This window comes from Fusarium oxysporum, chromosome 2 (genome assembly GCF_000149955.1).
Source record: "Fusarium oxysporum f. sp. lycopersici 4287 chromosome 2, whole genome shotgun sequence".
NCBI classification, from domain to species: domain Eukaryota; kingdom Fungi; phylum Ascomycota; class Sordariomycetes; order Hypocreales; family Nectriaceae; genus Fusarium; species Fusarium oxysporum.
Genome location: NC_030987.1, coordinates 3,126,060 through 3,140,494, shown reverse-complemented (window position 1 = coordinate 3,140,494; position 14,435 = coordinate 3,126,060). Strand labels below are relative to the sequence as shown.

The 14,435-nt window shown below is 48.5% G+C and overlaps 6 protein-coding genes across 7 annotated transcripts; 2 read left to right on the top strand and 4 right to left on the bottom strand.

The window, feature by feature from the left end:
* Positions 1 to 25: 25 nt before the first annotated feature.
* On the bottom strand, positions 26 to 1,248 carry FOXG_08338 (uncharacterized protein). The gene is made up of 2 exons (XM_018387229.1): positions 777 to 1,248; positions 26 to 713 (listed from the first exon to the last, which is right to left on the bottom strand). The coding sequence occupies exons 1-2, from the start codon at positions 827 to 829 to the stop codon at positions 425 to 427; spliced, it is 342 nt and encodes a 113-aa protein (XP_018245049.1). The 5' UTR covers positions 830 to 1,248; the 3' UTR covers positions 26 to 424.
* A 1,917-nt stretch (positions 1,249 to 3,165) lies between these two features.
* Positions 3,166 to 5,513, top strand: FOXG_08337 (uncharacterized protein; the record flags this gene model as incomplete). The annotated part of the gene is made up of 5 exons (XM_018387228.1): positions 3,166 to 3,315; positions 3,387 to 3,566; positions 3,619 to 3,977; positions 4,076 to 4,221; positions 4,510 to 5,513. The coding sequence occupies 5 exons, from the start codon at positions 3,166 to 3,168 to the stop codon at positions 5,511 to 5,513; spliced, it is 1,839 nt and encodes a 612-aa protein (XP_018245048.1).
* Positions 3,616 to 7,883, bottom strand: FOXG_08336 (uncharacterized protein). The gene is made up of 2 exons (XM_018387227.1): positions 7,401 to 7,883; positions 3,616 to 7,352 (listed from the first exon to the last, which is right to left on the bottom strand). The coding sequence occupies exons 1-2, from the start codon at positions 7,791 to 7,793 to the stop codon at positions 5,778 to 5,780; spliced, it is 1,968 nt and encodes a 655-aa protein (XP_018245047.1). The 5' UTR covers positions 7,794 to 7,883; the 3' UTR covers positions 3,616 to 5,777.
* A 523-nt stretch (positions 7,884 to 8,406) lies between these two features.
* On the top strand, positions 8,407 to 11,392 carry FOXG_08335 (uncharacterized protein). Its single transcript, XM_018387226.1, has 5 exons — positions 8,407 to 9,254; positions 9,307 to 9,375; positions 9,432 to 9,617; positions 9,672 to 10,046; positions 10,093 to 11,392. Exons 1-5 carry the CDS (start codon positions 8,684 to 8,686, stop codon positions 10,917 to 10,919), a joined length of 2,028 nt encoding a protein of 675 aa, XP_018245046.1. The 5' UTR covers positions 8,407 to 8,683; the 3' UTR covers positions 10,920 to 11,392.
* On the bottom strand, positions 9,669 to 11,972 carry FOXG_08334 (uncharacterized protein). 2 transcript variants are annotated; one of them, XM_018387224.1, is made up of 5 exons: positions 11,730 to 11,972; positions 11,568 to 11,668; positions 11,333 to 11,512; positions 11,221 to 11,282; positions 9,669 to 11,167 (listed from the first exon to the last, which is right to left on the bottom strand). In XM_018387224.1, the coding sequence occupies exons 1-5, from the start codon at positions 11,831 to 11,833 to the stop codon at positions 11,075 to 11,077; spliced, it is 540 nt and encodes a 179-aa protein (XP_018245044.1). In that variant the 5' UTR covers positions 11,834 to 11,972; the 3' UTR covers positions 9,669 to 11,074. The 2 variants fall into 2 exon arrangements, with proteins under 2 accessions (XP_018245044.1, XP_018245045.1); XM_018387225.1 differs by having other exon boundaries at positions 10,056 to 11,167; positions 11,221 to 11,512; positions 11,730 to 11,960.
* A 135-nt stretch (positions 11,973 to 12,107) lies between these two features.
* Positions 12,108 to 14,325, bottom strand: FOXG_08333 (uncharacterized protein). The gene has a single exon (XM_018387223.1). The coding sequence runs from the start codon at positions 14,223 to 14,225 to the stop codon at positions 12,291 to 12,293; it is 1,935 nt and encodes a 644-aa protein (XP_018245043.1). The 5' UTR covers positions 14,226 to 14,325; the 3' UTR covers positions 12,108 to 12,290.
* Between the last annotated feature and the right edge of the window lie 110 nt (positions 14,326 to 14,435).

Here is a 14,435-nt window from a genome sequence, read left to right as displayed (position 1 = left end):
CAGACTCGGAGGAGGACCCGTCACCCCGGTATGGTATCGAAATAAATGAGCTGAGCTGAGCTGTGGCGGTGCTTGACGATGATGTCACGGGGAGAGAGAGAGAATCTTGCTTATATAGATGTAGAGGTTATGTTATAGTGGAGTGTTTTATCGCGTATTGCTTGTACAATTAAGAACTTGAACACGCTTTTGAATTCTTCTATATCCCAATTTGACCAGGTTTACCAACTCGACGTGCGTACCATATTGCAATAAGAATCGATACTTGAAAGAGGAGAAGAGCAATATCAGAAGAAACTCTGGAAAGAAACAAAAGGGAAATACAATATTGTTATACATTTTGTCTCGCGACTATTGGTCTTGTATCCGACTCGCTGCCTCTAGACCCCAACATGCCTTTTTTGACTGTATGTAACGTTGTTACTCAGTTCAGTTTCGGCAACTTGGGCATATAATGGGGCATTTGATGGTCGAGTTTCTTGCTATCTTCCCATTGAGCACCAAGGTCGTCTCCCAGGGGGTCATTTCCATTGGCGACACCGGTAGCTGAGTTCGAGAGATAAAAGTGTTCGAGGGCGTTCTTGTCGCGGTCTCCGGGTGCGGGGCGTCCCGGAGGTGGGGATCCGGCCCGGAAGCTACAGTGGGAGCAACGGTTTGATGCGGAGGAGCTGGAGCGTGATGATCCTCCATGACTAGAGCCCGAGCAGAGGCAGCTAAAAAAAAAAAAAAATGTCTTATTAGTAGGGTTCAGTACGAAGGATCGCTGTGAAACAAACCTCTTGGATGACTGAGTCTTTGAGTTTGAGTTTGGGAGTGAGTCGGCTGCCATCTTGAATGGTTGAGACGTGTGCCGAAGGATCTGGGGTTGAGTTCTTATTGCAGGGTACAGGGTCGATCTCTAAGTGGAATGGGATGGGCCAACAGAGATTGAATGAAGGATGTGAAGGATGGAAAATATGGAAAATATTGACAGATATATAATAGATGTTACTCTGGAGTAGTAAAAGGATAGATCTTACGAAATAATTCTTGGGAGTAATAGATGGAATAACCCATCTCTTTTATGGGGGTTTGGCTCTTGAAATGGGCAAACCATGGGCGGACCATCTGCCTCTTATCTAGCCTCCACTGGCACAAGGAGGTAATGCTGAATGAATGAATGACCCATTTTCAATCTCTGTTTAGTCTAAGAAAATGGAAAAATCTAGCATTGGGCTGACTGCTTGGCTTCTGCACTCGATGCGATGCGTGGTACCTTGCATTTCGTAGTGCGCAATTTTACACAGAGAGAGTGTGCCAGGCTGTGTTGTCTTGGGTTGTGCCTTATTCAGCAACACCACCATCCACTGAAAGAGCCTATCCAAGGCTTACAATGAGGCAATGCAGCGGCTTGGAGGTGCCACAGAAAGGTATTTCTCTTGCTTTTCACAGGTTATAGAGGAGCAATGGATTCACAATGTAGGCAGATGCATTGTGTGCCTGCATTTGCAACGCTGGATCTTAAACACAAACATTATGTGAATTGCACTGCGACATAGCGCAAAACACCAGTGGCAAACAATTATGCATCAGGTGAGAGAACATACAAACAAAACTTTGCGATGAGTTCTCTTCTCTCTTGTCCCTTTCCACGGGCGTTAGTCCGCATCATTATCATCATCCATGCCTACGCGTTCAGGCAGCCGTTCAGACTTCACGGTCAAGAGTCCCGAAAAGAGTCCCAACATGTCCCAATTCGGGCGAGAGGTGCAGCCAAATTGACAAATGGATACGCATATTTCAGGCAAAGAAAATCGTTAGCAACAGCCACCAACGCTACCTTGAGGTGGGTACATTTGCTGTGCATTCAAAAAACCGCCTGGCTACTTGGTGATTGGAGGTTGAAAGTGAAAGAACACTCATGGAAGCACAGTCAGTTCGTCACCAAGACAAGGCGTCCAAGACGACAGGGGCCGGCCGTGAAAATCCTCGACAAACCAAACCTGACGTCAAATATCATAAAAACAACCTTGTTTAGATTTGTCATGAAGGGAAAAAAAAAGACGACTGTTTGACAGTATCAACCTTCGTCATGAGAGAGAGGCTGTGCTACCAAGGAGCGCATATGCGCAATACGCCTTTAGACTACAAGGAGAATTTTAGTGAATCACAAGCCCAGTCTTGCTTACACAAAGAGCCACAACAGTCTACCTGACCCTATAAGGCGGGTGGCACAACTGATAGATGATGCAAAAGGACGGTCCAGGTACATGAACCCCTTGCTCTAGTTTACTCACTCAATTCAGTTGGAGCCCTCACCAGGAACCAACCATGATGCTTCAGTTGTATCTAAATATGTGTAACTTTGCTGCACTGCTGACTGCATTTGTGTCGCTTGCGATCCGCCTTACGCGCGGCGGCGAGAGCTGACGCAGCGTTGAGGTAGCGAAAAATTCACGCTCGTTTAATCATTTATCATCTTTTTTCTTCTCGTTGCCTTCCCTAATTCCTGGGCGCTGAATAAAGTTGAGTCACTGACCGAGGCGCCCCCAATACGTCTTTCATCCCAAGTTGGTTCGATGCAGCTGGAGCTCTTGGAGCAGTAATCAAGGCGAGTTTGAATCCTTGTTGGCATGTCCATCATTTGTAATTTTAAATGTGGTGAGCGGCGACAAAAAATCATTGGAAGTTACACGCGCCAAACACGGCAAGTCCTTTTCGAAGTGCATCCTGCCTGCCTTGAAGTCGAGATGAATTGAATTGAGAAGATATTGGATGGAAGGTGCACCTTGGTGTTGTAGCGTAGTCACGTGGCCGAGCTCATCCGCGCATTACCTATCAATGAGGCCTGCTAACAACCTGCTCTTCACGGCCTGTCCTTGTCTCGCATGAACCGCAACCTTTTCTCCTTTTTTCAACGTATCGGATTCAAAGTAACCTCTTCCCCGGGGTAGGCTATCATCTCGTGTGGCCAATTCTAAGCGCCACGGGAAACGTAGATAATTATGGGACGACATGCCCGAGGAACGAAATGAGAGAAGAGGAAATATCAAGCAACTTGCGCATGACGTACAACGTTTGTCGCCCGACCTGTTCGCATTTAACTACCCCCAGAAGAATTCTTGATACCACCTCACAGGCTGGTTCTTGTGCCCTGGCGCAACAACTCGGCAGCCATAGCTAGAAATGGCAACAGACGCGGATGTTGATATGGGATGTGCCCCAACAGCCTCCCATGACATTCTAAATGTTCCCCCAAGCGGGACGAAAAGAAACGCCGATGGGCAGCCCATTGAAAATTTACCCGCAAAAAGTGATGCGCCTCGCAGAATCAGGGTAAGCAAGCTTGAGGCTGTTTCTTCAACGCCTTATGCATAGCCTGGGCTCGCCCGCTAACATGACTGCAGGCACTTGACCCAAACGTGGTGAACAAAATTGCTGCTGGTGAAATTATTGTGGCTCCCGTTCACGCTCTCAAGGAGCTCATCGAGAATGCGGTTGATGCTGGGGCGACCTCTCTGGATGTCCTCGCCAAGGACGGAGGGCTCAAGCTGCTCCAGATAACGGACAATGGTTGTGGTATCCAGGTAATAAAATGATCACCCTTGTGCATATCTTCAAAGCTTACTATGGTAACAGAAAGAAGACTTGGCCATTCTTTGCGAGCGTCACACCACATCTAAAATCACCAGCTTTGAAGATCTGGCAGCCATTGCGACATATGGCTTCAGGGGCGAGGCTCTTGCCAGTATCAGCCACATCGCCCATCTCTCCGTGACTACCAAGACGAAAGATTCAGACCTGGCATGGAGGGCCCATTACCTTGATGGGAAGCTTGCTCCGGCAAAGCCTGGCCAGTCGGCAGAGCCCAAAGGTGTTGCAGGTCGTCCTGGGACACAAATCACAGTGGAAGACCTTTTCTATAATATCCCGACTCGAAGAAGAGCCTTTCGCTCGCCGGCTGATGAGTTCAACAAGATAATCGATATGGTTGGTCGGTACGCTGTGCACTGCAAAGGCGTTGGATTCACTTGCCTGAACCCTAAAAAGCATGTAGAAGATAACAGAATAACCGCATCATTGGAGGATGACCAAGCCAAATCCACGGTAGTGCTGTGGCGAACGAGCTTTTGGAGTTCTCAGTCGCCGAAGACCGTTGGGGTTTCAAAGCTGAGGGTTTCACAACCAACGCAAATTACTCGGTCAAAAAGACAACACTTCTGCTATTCATCAACCATCGATGTGTAGAATCAACCCACATAAAGAAGGCAATTGAGCAAACCTATGCTAATTTCTTGCCTAAGAACGGTCATCCATTCATCTACCTTAGTCTTGAAATCGAACCAGCTCGGGTGGATGTCAACGTTCATCCAACAAAGAGAGAGGTTCACTTTCTCAACGAAGATGAGATCATTCAATCTATATGTGAGCATATCGAGTCTAAACTTGCTGCAGTGGATACAAGCCGGACATTCATGACACAGACACTTCTTCCTGGTGCAAAAGTGATCGATTCCACCCCACAAACAGACAGTGACGGCACGCCGGGTCGAAGAACTCCAGCATCAAAGAAGCGAAGATACTCGAATGACCTAGTGAGGACGGATACAACTGAGCGGAAGATTACATCTATGTTTGCCCGAGCTGGCCCAAGCGAGTCGACTGGCTCTATGGACCACACAGTGGAAACAACCACTGCCCCTGAAGCTCATGAATACGAGATGGTTGACCGCGAATTGGTGCAATGCCGACTGAACAGCGTAAAAAAGTTGAGAGACGAAGTCAGAGAAGATACACACCACGATCTAACCGAGATATTTTCCAACCATACTTTCGTCGGTATCGTGGATGAACAAAGACGGCTGGCAGCAATCCAAGGCGGCGTCAAACTGTATCTGATCGATTACGGCCGAACTTGCTACGAGTATTTCTACCAATTGGCACTCACGGATTTTGGTAATTTTGGCGCCATCAAATTCAACCCCTCATTGGACCTTCGCGAGCTGCTTCGAGGGGCAGCGGAAATGGAGAGGAGCTCTATAACCTCACCCGAGGAAGATTTTGAAGTCGAAACCTTGGTAGACCGGGTAGCCGATCAGCTCATCGAGCGCCGCGAGATGCTTCTTGAGTACTTCTCTCTCGAAATATCACCTGCTGGCGAGCTCGTTTCATTACCATTACTATTGAAGGGGTATACACCACCTCTCGTTAAACTCCCTCGTTTCCTCCTCCGTCTTGGCCCTAGTGTTGACTGGACTGAGGAGAAGGCCTGCTTTGACTCTTTCGTACGCGAACTAGCCACCTTTTACGTTCCAGAACAATTGCCAAGTTTGCCTGGTGATGCAGACAGTATTCGCGAGGAGCATATCCCAGAAGAGTTGCGGGCAAGGCGCCAGCATATCAGACACGCTGTTGAGCATGTCTTCTTTCCGGCATTTAAAGCCAGATTGGTAGCGACCAAGTCGCTGATGGAAGATGGAGTTCTGGAGGTTGCAAATTTGAAAGGCCTTTATCGGGTTTTTGAACGGTGTTAAGAGAGGCCAGTTTGCTCTAGACGTGGGATATAGTGGTATGTTATTTCGGGACTGCTAAGATTTTGAGATCAACGGTTTCAGGGGCCTTGGTGCAAGGTGTTGGGACCAATCTAAAGGCACCAAAGATAAATTCAGTGCAATAATAGTTCAAAGATTCACATGGGACGTAAGGTAGGTATCATGGGCAAAGAAATGGGAGGTGAATCAGAAATGGATCAAATTTCTATAGACGTCCAGAAAAATCAAGTGCTTTTATTTAACCAATTATGCCTGGGGCTTGTTCTTTCGTTTGTATGTCAAGAAACGATTCAAGTTCAACACGGCCTCATCGGCGCGCAGACGAAGCTCGCTGTTGGCACGCTTATCAATGCTCTTGATCATAGTTCGCACCTTCGGAACTGTCTCGTCAAGGTGCTTCAGGAAGTTGTTGTTCCAGAAAACCTCCTTGTCGTATGAGTAACTTTCATCAGCATAGATGTCAAAGACCTGGTTGAGGGCCTCAACAGCATCGGCAGTTGGAGTCTCGGGAAGACCAGCAAGGAGAGTAATCAGGAAAGTACCGATATCGTGGTTTCGGTCAATAGGTGCGGGATCGAGGGCCAGCTGGCCGAGAACACCGATACACTTGACGCTGAGGGACTGGAAGGGGTCCTCTAAGTTCTGGGCAGCAGGTGAACCCTTTGTGGCCTGGTAGAGAGCGATGAAGCGGCGGTGCTCATCAGCGAAAGGTGTGTTGGGTCTGCCTCGCAGAGAGCGGGCAACACCCCAGGCAAGACTGGTGACATGAGTCGCGAGGTCGATGTCAGCAGTATCAGTTGCGAGAATAGGAGCGATGACTTGGGTCCAGAGAGCGCGGCCGACGGGGTCCCAGGCATTTTGAATAGGTGCGTTGTGAAGGTCAGAGAAGTCGATGAGGGAGACGGACCAGGCAATGTTGTTGAGAGCGGAGAGGGCGTGGCCTTGCAGGCGAAGGGAAACGTCATCGGTGGGGGAGAGGGATGCTATGCGGATGAGCTCAGGAAGGGCGTTGTCAATGAGAGTCTTGAGGATGGGAAGATCATCGATGTTGCTGTCTTCCTCGTTTCTGTCCGCACCGGTAACCATCTCCATGTCGGCTTCCAGCTCATCGTCGTCCATCTCGTCATCATCTTCCTCGCCTCCCTCCTCCTCGCCGTCAGAGATCTCTTCGTCTGCATCACCCATCTCTTCATCATCCTTGACCTCGGGCTTCTCCTCCTTGTGGGGTTCGGCTTCAGCTGATGTGTTCAATGTTGTTCCAATAGAAGCTAAAATCTCAAGGGCGAGCTGCTGATACTCGACGGGGTTGGCCCAGCCCACAGCATCGGTCATTTGGCCTGGCTCAAATGTCTTGAGAGCCTGTGAAAGGGTGGGGATGAGAAGTGAGTTGTCGGCTCCAAGAGCGATGTCCTGACCGTCGAGAGAGGAAAAGAGGTTGTGGAGGACACCACATGCAAGGATGCCATCGCTGTTGGCGGTCTTGCGCAGGGACAGCAAAGTCCCATAAGTGCGGTACTCCTTGGAGTTGACGACCTTGTCAGATAGCTCTTCGTTATCTTCACAGAGGATCATGAGACAAGCCAGAGCATCACTTCTTAGTGAGACAATATCGGGGCTGCTGGCGAGCTCATCTGAAGTGAGTAGCAAGAGGAAGCGACTGATGGTGGTGTTGCGGGAGATGGCCTCAAGGATATCGTCTTGAGCTTCTGCGAGAGCAGTAAGGAGAGAAATTAGTGATGAAGCAATGCTGAGAATTGTAGCTTGTTCGGGCTTTGACCGTTTTTGAAATTCGAGGTCCTTGGAGAGGAGCATCTCAGTGATCTGTGAGTGTTAGTATATGAACCATGTTGGAAGAGTAAATACACTCACCGATTTAGCAGCAAACTCGATAGCAGTGAGAATATCAACACGATAAAGATGAACACAGAAATCAGGCTCCTCCTCCTGCGCAAGGATCCTCAGAATACCCCAACCAGCAGCACGGCTCTCAAGAGCAGCATCGGTGAGAGTCTGTGTAGTGATGGTATGAACAATCTGCTCACGCAGAAGCAACTTTCGGCACTTCTCATCTTGGATGATGTTTGAGATGGCCGAAGCAGCAGCAGAGCGAGACTTAGGATCGGCACTCTTGAGATCGTTGATGACTGGGAGAATCTTTGACTCGCGAAGGGCAGCAAGTTCAGGGTCTGAAGGAGGCTTGACGGTCTTTGCGATGGGGTCTTTACGGGCCGCGTGGCCACGGGCTCTTCGAGATTTTCCCATTGTAATATTATCTGTTGTCAGAAAATAAAAGATATTGCCTAAGTTTCACTGCGAGTTGAGAGGCGGCTAAAAATTTACATGAATATTTTGCGACGGCGAATTGGATCGTGCCCCACCATGAAAAATGCCCCGAGTTAAGCCTGACAAGGATTGTTTTAGACTCAGAGGCCACATGTGAATGATTATTTGAAGTATATCGATCAGTGGCAGCTGTCATCAGACTGGTCAAGTATCTAAACTGGCCTGGCCTTATGAATATTATATAGGTACGCTCGAACTTGGATACCTATTCTTCCATCCCTATCCCTCCTTGTTTGCTTCGTTTCTGGACATGATGGTTTTGATATGAAGCAGTCTCATGAGGGTCATTCTATATGATATTATTAATAAGCATCGATATTATTATCATGAAACCTTCTGGTTGCCCAGAGACATGGAACCTAAAACTGTTTGCAGTAATTGGGCTTATAGCTGTGGTACTGGATTTAGTTAGCCCAAAGGTCCTGAAGCTCACTGAAAGCTAGCACCAACCAAACTGCAACAGTGACGAGACAAGCACGAGCCACGCTGTTCTAAGGTCCTGTCCTGGGGAAACAAGGGTCAGCAGCTACCTCAACTAGGTGCTCTCCGTCATCCTCCATCATCTTCAATCCTTTAATAATCTATTCCCATACATAATCATTCAGAACAAGCGTCATTTCTTTTGTTACCCTCGCCCAATGCATCGCAACTGCGATTGATCCCTCTGCATGTTTATACCCGCCGTATAAATACCTGTCTCTAGCCAGGTAAACTTCGATAAGCTAGCGCCCATGAGCTCTATCTACCCGTCCTCTATCGACTCTTGAGCCCCATACGTTTCCGATTGACGACAACTATACCACAACAATATGACGCCTGCACGCGGCAGAACAAAGGCACGCTTCTGGGCAGGGGATGAGGAGATGGCCAATAAAAAAGACGACGACCTTCACCTCCCAGGGCATCGCTATCATAACTCGGGATCTGGTCCTCAATGGCAGGCTACGCCGCGTGCTCCCCGCCGTAGCTCCGTCGGTCGCCTTATTTCATATCTAGTCTTCATATCGATCGTCTTCTTCATAATATACAATTTCGTGTCATTCTCCGACAGCTCGACCGATGCAGCATCAGAGAGGTCTGCGCCGGGGGGCAAACAAGGACAGGACAAGGTCTACCATAGGGGACCCCTCAAATTCCCAGAGCTCGCAGAGACGCTGCGCAACATTCAAGGGACCGGCGGCGCTTATGAGAGGAACAAGAACATTCTATTCGCTGCTTCCAGCATCAACAGCGCCTCTACTCTTCTGCCAATGGCTTGCCAGATGTCGGCGCAAGAAAAGAACCATGTTCATTTTGCGCTTATGAGTAGGAAAGAGATTCCCATCAAGGAACTCCTGGAGATAAACGGCATTGATAAAAGCTGTAAGATATATGTACACGGTATGGGCTTCTTCTCATTGCTACCGGGCCTGTTTTCTAATTATTTGTGTAGATGCCCGCACTGACTATGCTTCCACGTCTTCTGAGTTGAGGCTGAAACTCGCTGCTATCCGTGCATTCTGTAAGCTCCAATTCGAACCAACGTGTTACACATTTGTCTAACAATATGGCGTCAAGTCTACGTTGAGAACTTCATGCACCCTCAAGCAATTATTGTTGACTCTACTCAGAAGGAAGAAGATTACTTCCTCCAAGCCATACGAGATCAGATCACTGGGACGAGGTCTGCTCTTATAGAGCTGCCAGAAAAGCCTGAAACTCGTCTTGCGTGGATCTCCAAGCTTGACGCCTCAGCATTGGCTGGTGAGTAGCTCTCCTTGCTTCTCGTTACCATGTATACTCACTAACTGTTATCAGCCTGGAACAAAGTGCATTTCGACATATTAGTCCAGGCACCTCCCGTTGGCACAGCCAATCTACAAAGACTCCTCACCTCGCTGCGCAAGGCCGATAAGAGTGCCCTGTCGGTTCCCCAGCTTACAGTCGAGCTGCCTCCAGTTGTAGAAAAGCCATTGGAAAACTTCTTGTCTGGCTTCCATTGGCCTTCCAAGGCTTCTGGACAGCTACCTCAATCGCAAATGCTTTCCCTTCGTCATCGAATTTCATCACGGAAAATGGATGAGGAGGAGAGCTCAGTTCGATTTCTAGAATCGTTCTGGCCAAGCAAGCCGTCACACAATCATGTGCTTGTCTTGGCGGCTCACACTGAGGTCTCACCTCAATTCTTCAACTGTACGTAATCTTCTATGCTTTAACCAGGCAGCACTGACATAGCCAGATGTGAAATACACCCTTCTTCATAGCCTATACTCGCACTCTTCCATTCTTCAGGACTGGAATGAGAACATCATGGGCATCAGTTTTTATTCTCCCAGCACTCTTCTCGATGATACAACACCCCTAACAGTCCCGCGAGCTGAGGACGCGGACGAAAAGACCGGTTCCAGTCCTTTCTTTTGGCAGGCCCCAACTAGCGATGCTGTTCTGTTCATGGGAGACAAATGGGTTGAGCTGCATGGCTATGTGTCACGCATTTTAGAAAAGCAGCAAACAGGAACAGAAACGCCAGCCTTCTTAGCCAAGAAGAGTACAAGCAAGAAACATCCGGCCTGGTTAGAGTATGTACTTCAGCTATCACAGCTTCGGGGGTATGTGACTCTGTACCCGAGACCGGAAACAGCGAGCACTATCTTGGGAGCACACAGTGACCTTCCTAATACTCCAGAGGAGTACTTGGGCGAAGGCGATGAAAATGATAAGACCGGAGAGGCAGATAGTGCAACGTCAAAGTTCGACCCAGCGTCCCCAGTCGATATGCTCACAACATTACCTCGTGAGGGTGACCTCCTGGCATTAGGTGACTTGCCACTCATTTCATGGATTGGCAAATCAACATCGCTTGCAGAGCTTGAAACGACCTCAATGGAGCTTACAAAACAATTCCGTCAAGAGGTTGGCGGGTGTCCACCGAGCGCCATAAACGATGAGGACGAGTTTGGACAGCCGAGGCGCAACAAAGACGCCAGTGATCTCTTTTGTAAGAACAAGGGCACGGCCAGTGCAGATACAGCGACTGAAGCCAAGGACATCAAGGAAACAGCATAACGAATTGCTATCCACAGCCGAAGCCAAGATATGGACGGCTTCCATTTTCACTATCTATTGTATGGGGTTTTGCATGGTTGGTACCGGAAGCTCAGGCGCTATTGAGTAGCGAACATGTATTGATGCAATTTCAAGGACTCTTTTGGGTACATATGTCAAGAATTGGACGATGATTGTTGTCGAATCTTGGCAATGACGAGCAGGATGAGACAGGTGCCTATGATTGAGACTGCTGTGAGACTGAAAACCTGTGTGATGTCAGTACATAATCACCACGTTTGTCATACATTGGCAAACTTACTGCATGAGTCTTCCAGCCAATCTGTACAATAGCCGCCCGTTTGCTGTACTTGTTGACCGTTGCTACACAGAGCGTTAGTTTGGCGCATGTGCTACGGCGTAGTAACACTCACTTATATAGTTACCCATTCCAGCAAACAGAGTCAAGACTGAAAGTCCCCAGAATATCGTCCCGAGAGGCTTTGCCATTCTCAGCTCTAACGGTGTGGCTTCGTTCTTTAAGTGGAACGAAAGTGTGATGGCTACCGAGACGATGGCCATGTATATCGATAACCGAAGGTATGAGAGGAACGCTATGTACAAGGATAAGACTATGGCATGAAAGAAACAGCGGAAGAGGATATGTACTTCTCTCATTGGCGCAGTGATCTCGCGCATCGCTGCTCTCGTTCTCTACTATCAATGGTCCAAAGATTGGCCAGTGAAAGAAAGGTCTGTTTTCCTCCTCGCTAAAGACACGAACTGTAAGCTACTTCATTCATAAAGTTCTCTCGTACAAGTCTCACATACTCAAGCTCACTGAAATCAATGGGTCGAGCTAGGTTGGTAATAGGCGCGCAGCAGGCATGGATAGTGAGGTCTTCATCATCGACATTCGCATCATGAGAAGCCATTTCAACGATATGACGAACAAAGTAGCAATTCGATGGCAGAATTAGTCAGACTGATGCTGATTGATGTATTTAAAGCCCACGCGACGAATGTGAGCATGTGAGGTTGGGTGTTAGTAGAGGAAGGTCGATTTGGTTGGTGGTTTCGGGGCTCGGCCGGATACTCAATTTATACCGACTGCCGGGCTTCACTTCGAAAAGCACAGTTTACCCTATAGCGGAATTCAAAATCCTATCATATTAGCACTAATGACGTGACGTTTGAAGTTCTTCACTGCGTTGGAATGTCTTTAACATTTGAATTCATCTTGAGTCTATAACAGATGCTTTTGATCATCCTTGCTATCACTGGTTTGTCTATTTTCAACCAGATTGTAAAAATCAAGCAGCCTCACATCTCCTGGGACATGCCGTGTAACCCCATGGATATAGCATGTATCACGTAAACCACTGTCTTCCTCTAGAAACCCCATACCTCATGCCATCTATTCTCGTCAGTTCTCAATGGACCTTCAAGTCGTCCAAATCTTGCTGCCCGTCCCGTGTTGGCCTCAGGAAGACACAGCCACTCTCTTACACAGTCTGGCACCTCCTCCTTGACATGAGCAATACAGATCAGTGCTTGCTGGTCAGAAAGACCTGGGATCTTGACCTGACCAGACTTGGAGGCGTCACTCTCGATGATCTCTTCGCCTCGATATGTTTTGACCTCACCTTGTTCAAGGAACAGCGTGCACTTGTCTCGTACTGCATCATCCATGCCGCTAAAAGCTTCATCAAGAACCACAACATCCGGGCTCTTAATCATGGATCTAACGAAGAGCGCAACACGTTGTGCGCTGAAAGACAGACCACCAAACATGTGATCATCCGCCCAGGAGAGGTTCTCGTGCGATGCTGAAGAATAGCTTGGATGTAGTTCAGGAGCAAACCAGCGAAGAGCCGCCTCAACCTTCTCTTTGGCTTCACTGTCCAGCTTCGGTCTCGCTCGAAATGTTTCTGACCAAGCATTCTCAATCACTTGGCGCACCGTCAAGTTCCGAGGCATGTGCTGATGAACTTCAGGGCTCGAGTGTCCAATCCTGGACTGGATGTCCCAGAATGTAAGTGGCCGCTGGCCTGTACCAGGTTCTGGAAGACGAGATCGCCCGAATAGCTTGATGGGGAGAGAGTAAGACTGAGGATGATCCGAGCAGAGCAAAGATACTATGGTTGTTTTCCCTGAACCATTAGGGCCAAAAACTCCCCAACGCTCACCACGTCGAACTGTCCATATCAAACCGTCTTTAGAACCGTCAGTGGTTTGCTGTGTCCAGTTACCCAGTGCGATCTTCCCACGATACTGAACTTTGCAGCCATCCATCTCAACGAGGGGCTCTGCTTTGGGATTTATTGGCTCAAGCTCCTTATATGATGCTTCCCCTAGATTACCGGAGACTTCTGTAGAAGCACTCGATGGTAGTACACGACCGATATCAACAAGTGAATGTAGCGGTAGCTTCTCATCTTCTGTAAGTCCACCCTTTCGGACTCCACGGACGTACTTCTTAAGACCGTCAAGAACTTCCTCCTTAGGCCCCATGGATCCCACTTGGCAGTCTGTTCTTAGATACACGAGGTGAGTGATCCAGTCAGGGACAGGATCCTGTGGTCGTGCACTAAGAACAAGACGCGGGCTTGCTTTCTCAGCCAGCGAGTGTAGTAATGGGCTTAAACCTGAGACTGTAGGCGGGTCCAACCCCATGAAAGGCTCATCAAGTAAGAGAACTTCAGGCTTGGTGAGAAGTGCACGAGCGATACGTGCCCTTCGACCTTGCCCGTTACTAAGAAACGAGACAGGGAGATCTAGCAGGGGCTCAAGCTTCAGGTCCTTGACAACTCGAGAAAGAAGATCGGGCGAGATAGTAGCCTCATCCTGGCTGGGTTCCGTCTGCATGGGATTAAGCTCTGTGTTGCCCATGAGGAAATCCCTTAGTGAGAAGTCCGTAATCTCCCGTCGCGACTCATATCGCGCTGAGAGATATGCACTCGTTGCAACACCACCACCCAGCCCTCCTCCAGTCAGCTCAGCATCGAAACCCACATACTCAATTGCCTTTTGCGGCGTTCGTAACCGCTTGGGTACTTCCTCAGTAGAAAGGTAGGGATATGATCTCGCAATAGGTGGTTCGCAGAGGAACCTACCCCTCAAAGCCTGAAGAAACGTTGTTTTACCAGACAGAGATGGGCCTATAATACACCAATTTCGAGGTGAGTTCGATGTAGAAGCCAACTCGAAGCTCAAGTCACTAAAGAGAGGTGGGTTTGGACGTGATGATGCTGAATTTGGATGATGGCGAAAGAATGTGCCATTGGCAATCCGAATGATCGGAGGACGAGTCGGAATTGGTCTCATGACGATATTAGAGTGTCTCTGAATAAATAAAAACTCGTTATAAATGCAAAGGAAAGAATGCTGTCTCAAAGCGAAGTCGGAATCTTTAAGTAAGTGACAACGATGTCTGCGTGGGTCTCATCGAGAAGAAGCTGGGGTCAGCGATACGTACCTTCTGCCGGACCTGCAGCTTGCTCCCCGGAACCGGGAAAAGGTACGTACCCTCAAAGT

Excerpts from the sequence above, each read along its gene's own strand:
- FOXG_08338 (XM_018387229.1), bottom strand. The coding sequence starts at position 829 with ATGGCAGCCGACTCACTCCCAAACTCAAACTCAAAGACTCAGTCATCC. Across the intron at positions 714-776 it reads AAGACTCAGTCATCCAAGAG|CTGCCTCTGCTCGGGCTCTA; the intron begins GTTTGTTTCACA and ends TTTTTTTTTTAG.
- FOXG_08336 (XM_018387227.1), bottom strand. The coding sequence starts at position 7,793 with ATGGGAAAATCTCGAAGAGCCCGTGGCCACGCGGCCCGTAAAGACCCC. Across the intron at positions 7,353-7,400 it reads TCGAGTTTGCTGCTAAATCG|ATCACTGAGATGCTCCTCTC; the intron begins GTGAGTGTATTT and ends TAACACTCACAG.
- FOXG_08335 (XM_018387226.1), top strand. The coding sequence starts at position 8,684 with ATGACGCCTGCACGCGGCAGAACAAAGGCACGCTTCTGGGCAGGGGAT. Across the intron at positions 9,376-9,431 it reads CGCTGCTATCCGTGCATTCT|TCTACGTTGAGAACTTCATG; the intron begins GTAAGCTCCAAT and ends TATGGCGTCAAG. Across the intron at positions 10,047-10,092 it reads CTCACCTCAATTCTTCAACT|ATGTGAAATACACCCTTCTT; the intron begins GTACGTAATCTT and ends TGACATAGCCAG.
- FOXG_08334 (XM_018387224.1), bottom strand. The coding sequence starts at position 11,833 with ATGGCTTCTCATGATGCGAATGTCGATGATGAAGACCTCACTATCCAT. Across the intron at positions 11,669-11,729 it reads ATTGATTTCAGTGAGCTTGA|CGAGGAGGAAAACAGACCTT; the intron begins GTATGTGAGACT and ends TCGTGTCTTTAG. Across the intron at positions 11,513-11,567 it reads TCACTGCGCCAATGAGAGAA|CGTTCCTCTCATACCTTCGG; the intron begins GTACATATCCTC and ends CCTTGTACATAG.
- FOXG_08333 (XM_018387223.1), bottom strand. The coding sequence starts at position 14,225 with ATGAGACCAATTCCGACTCGTCCTCCGATCATTCGGATTGCCAATGGC.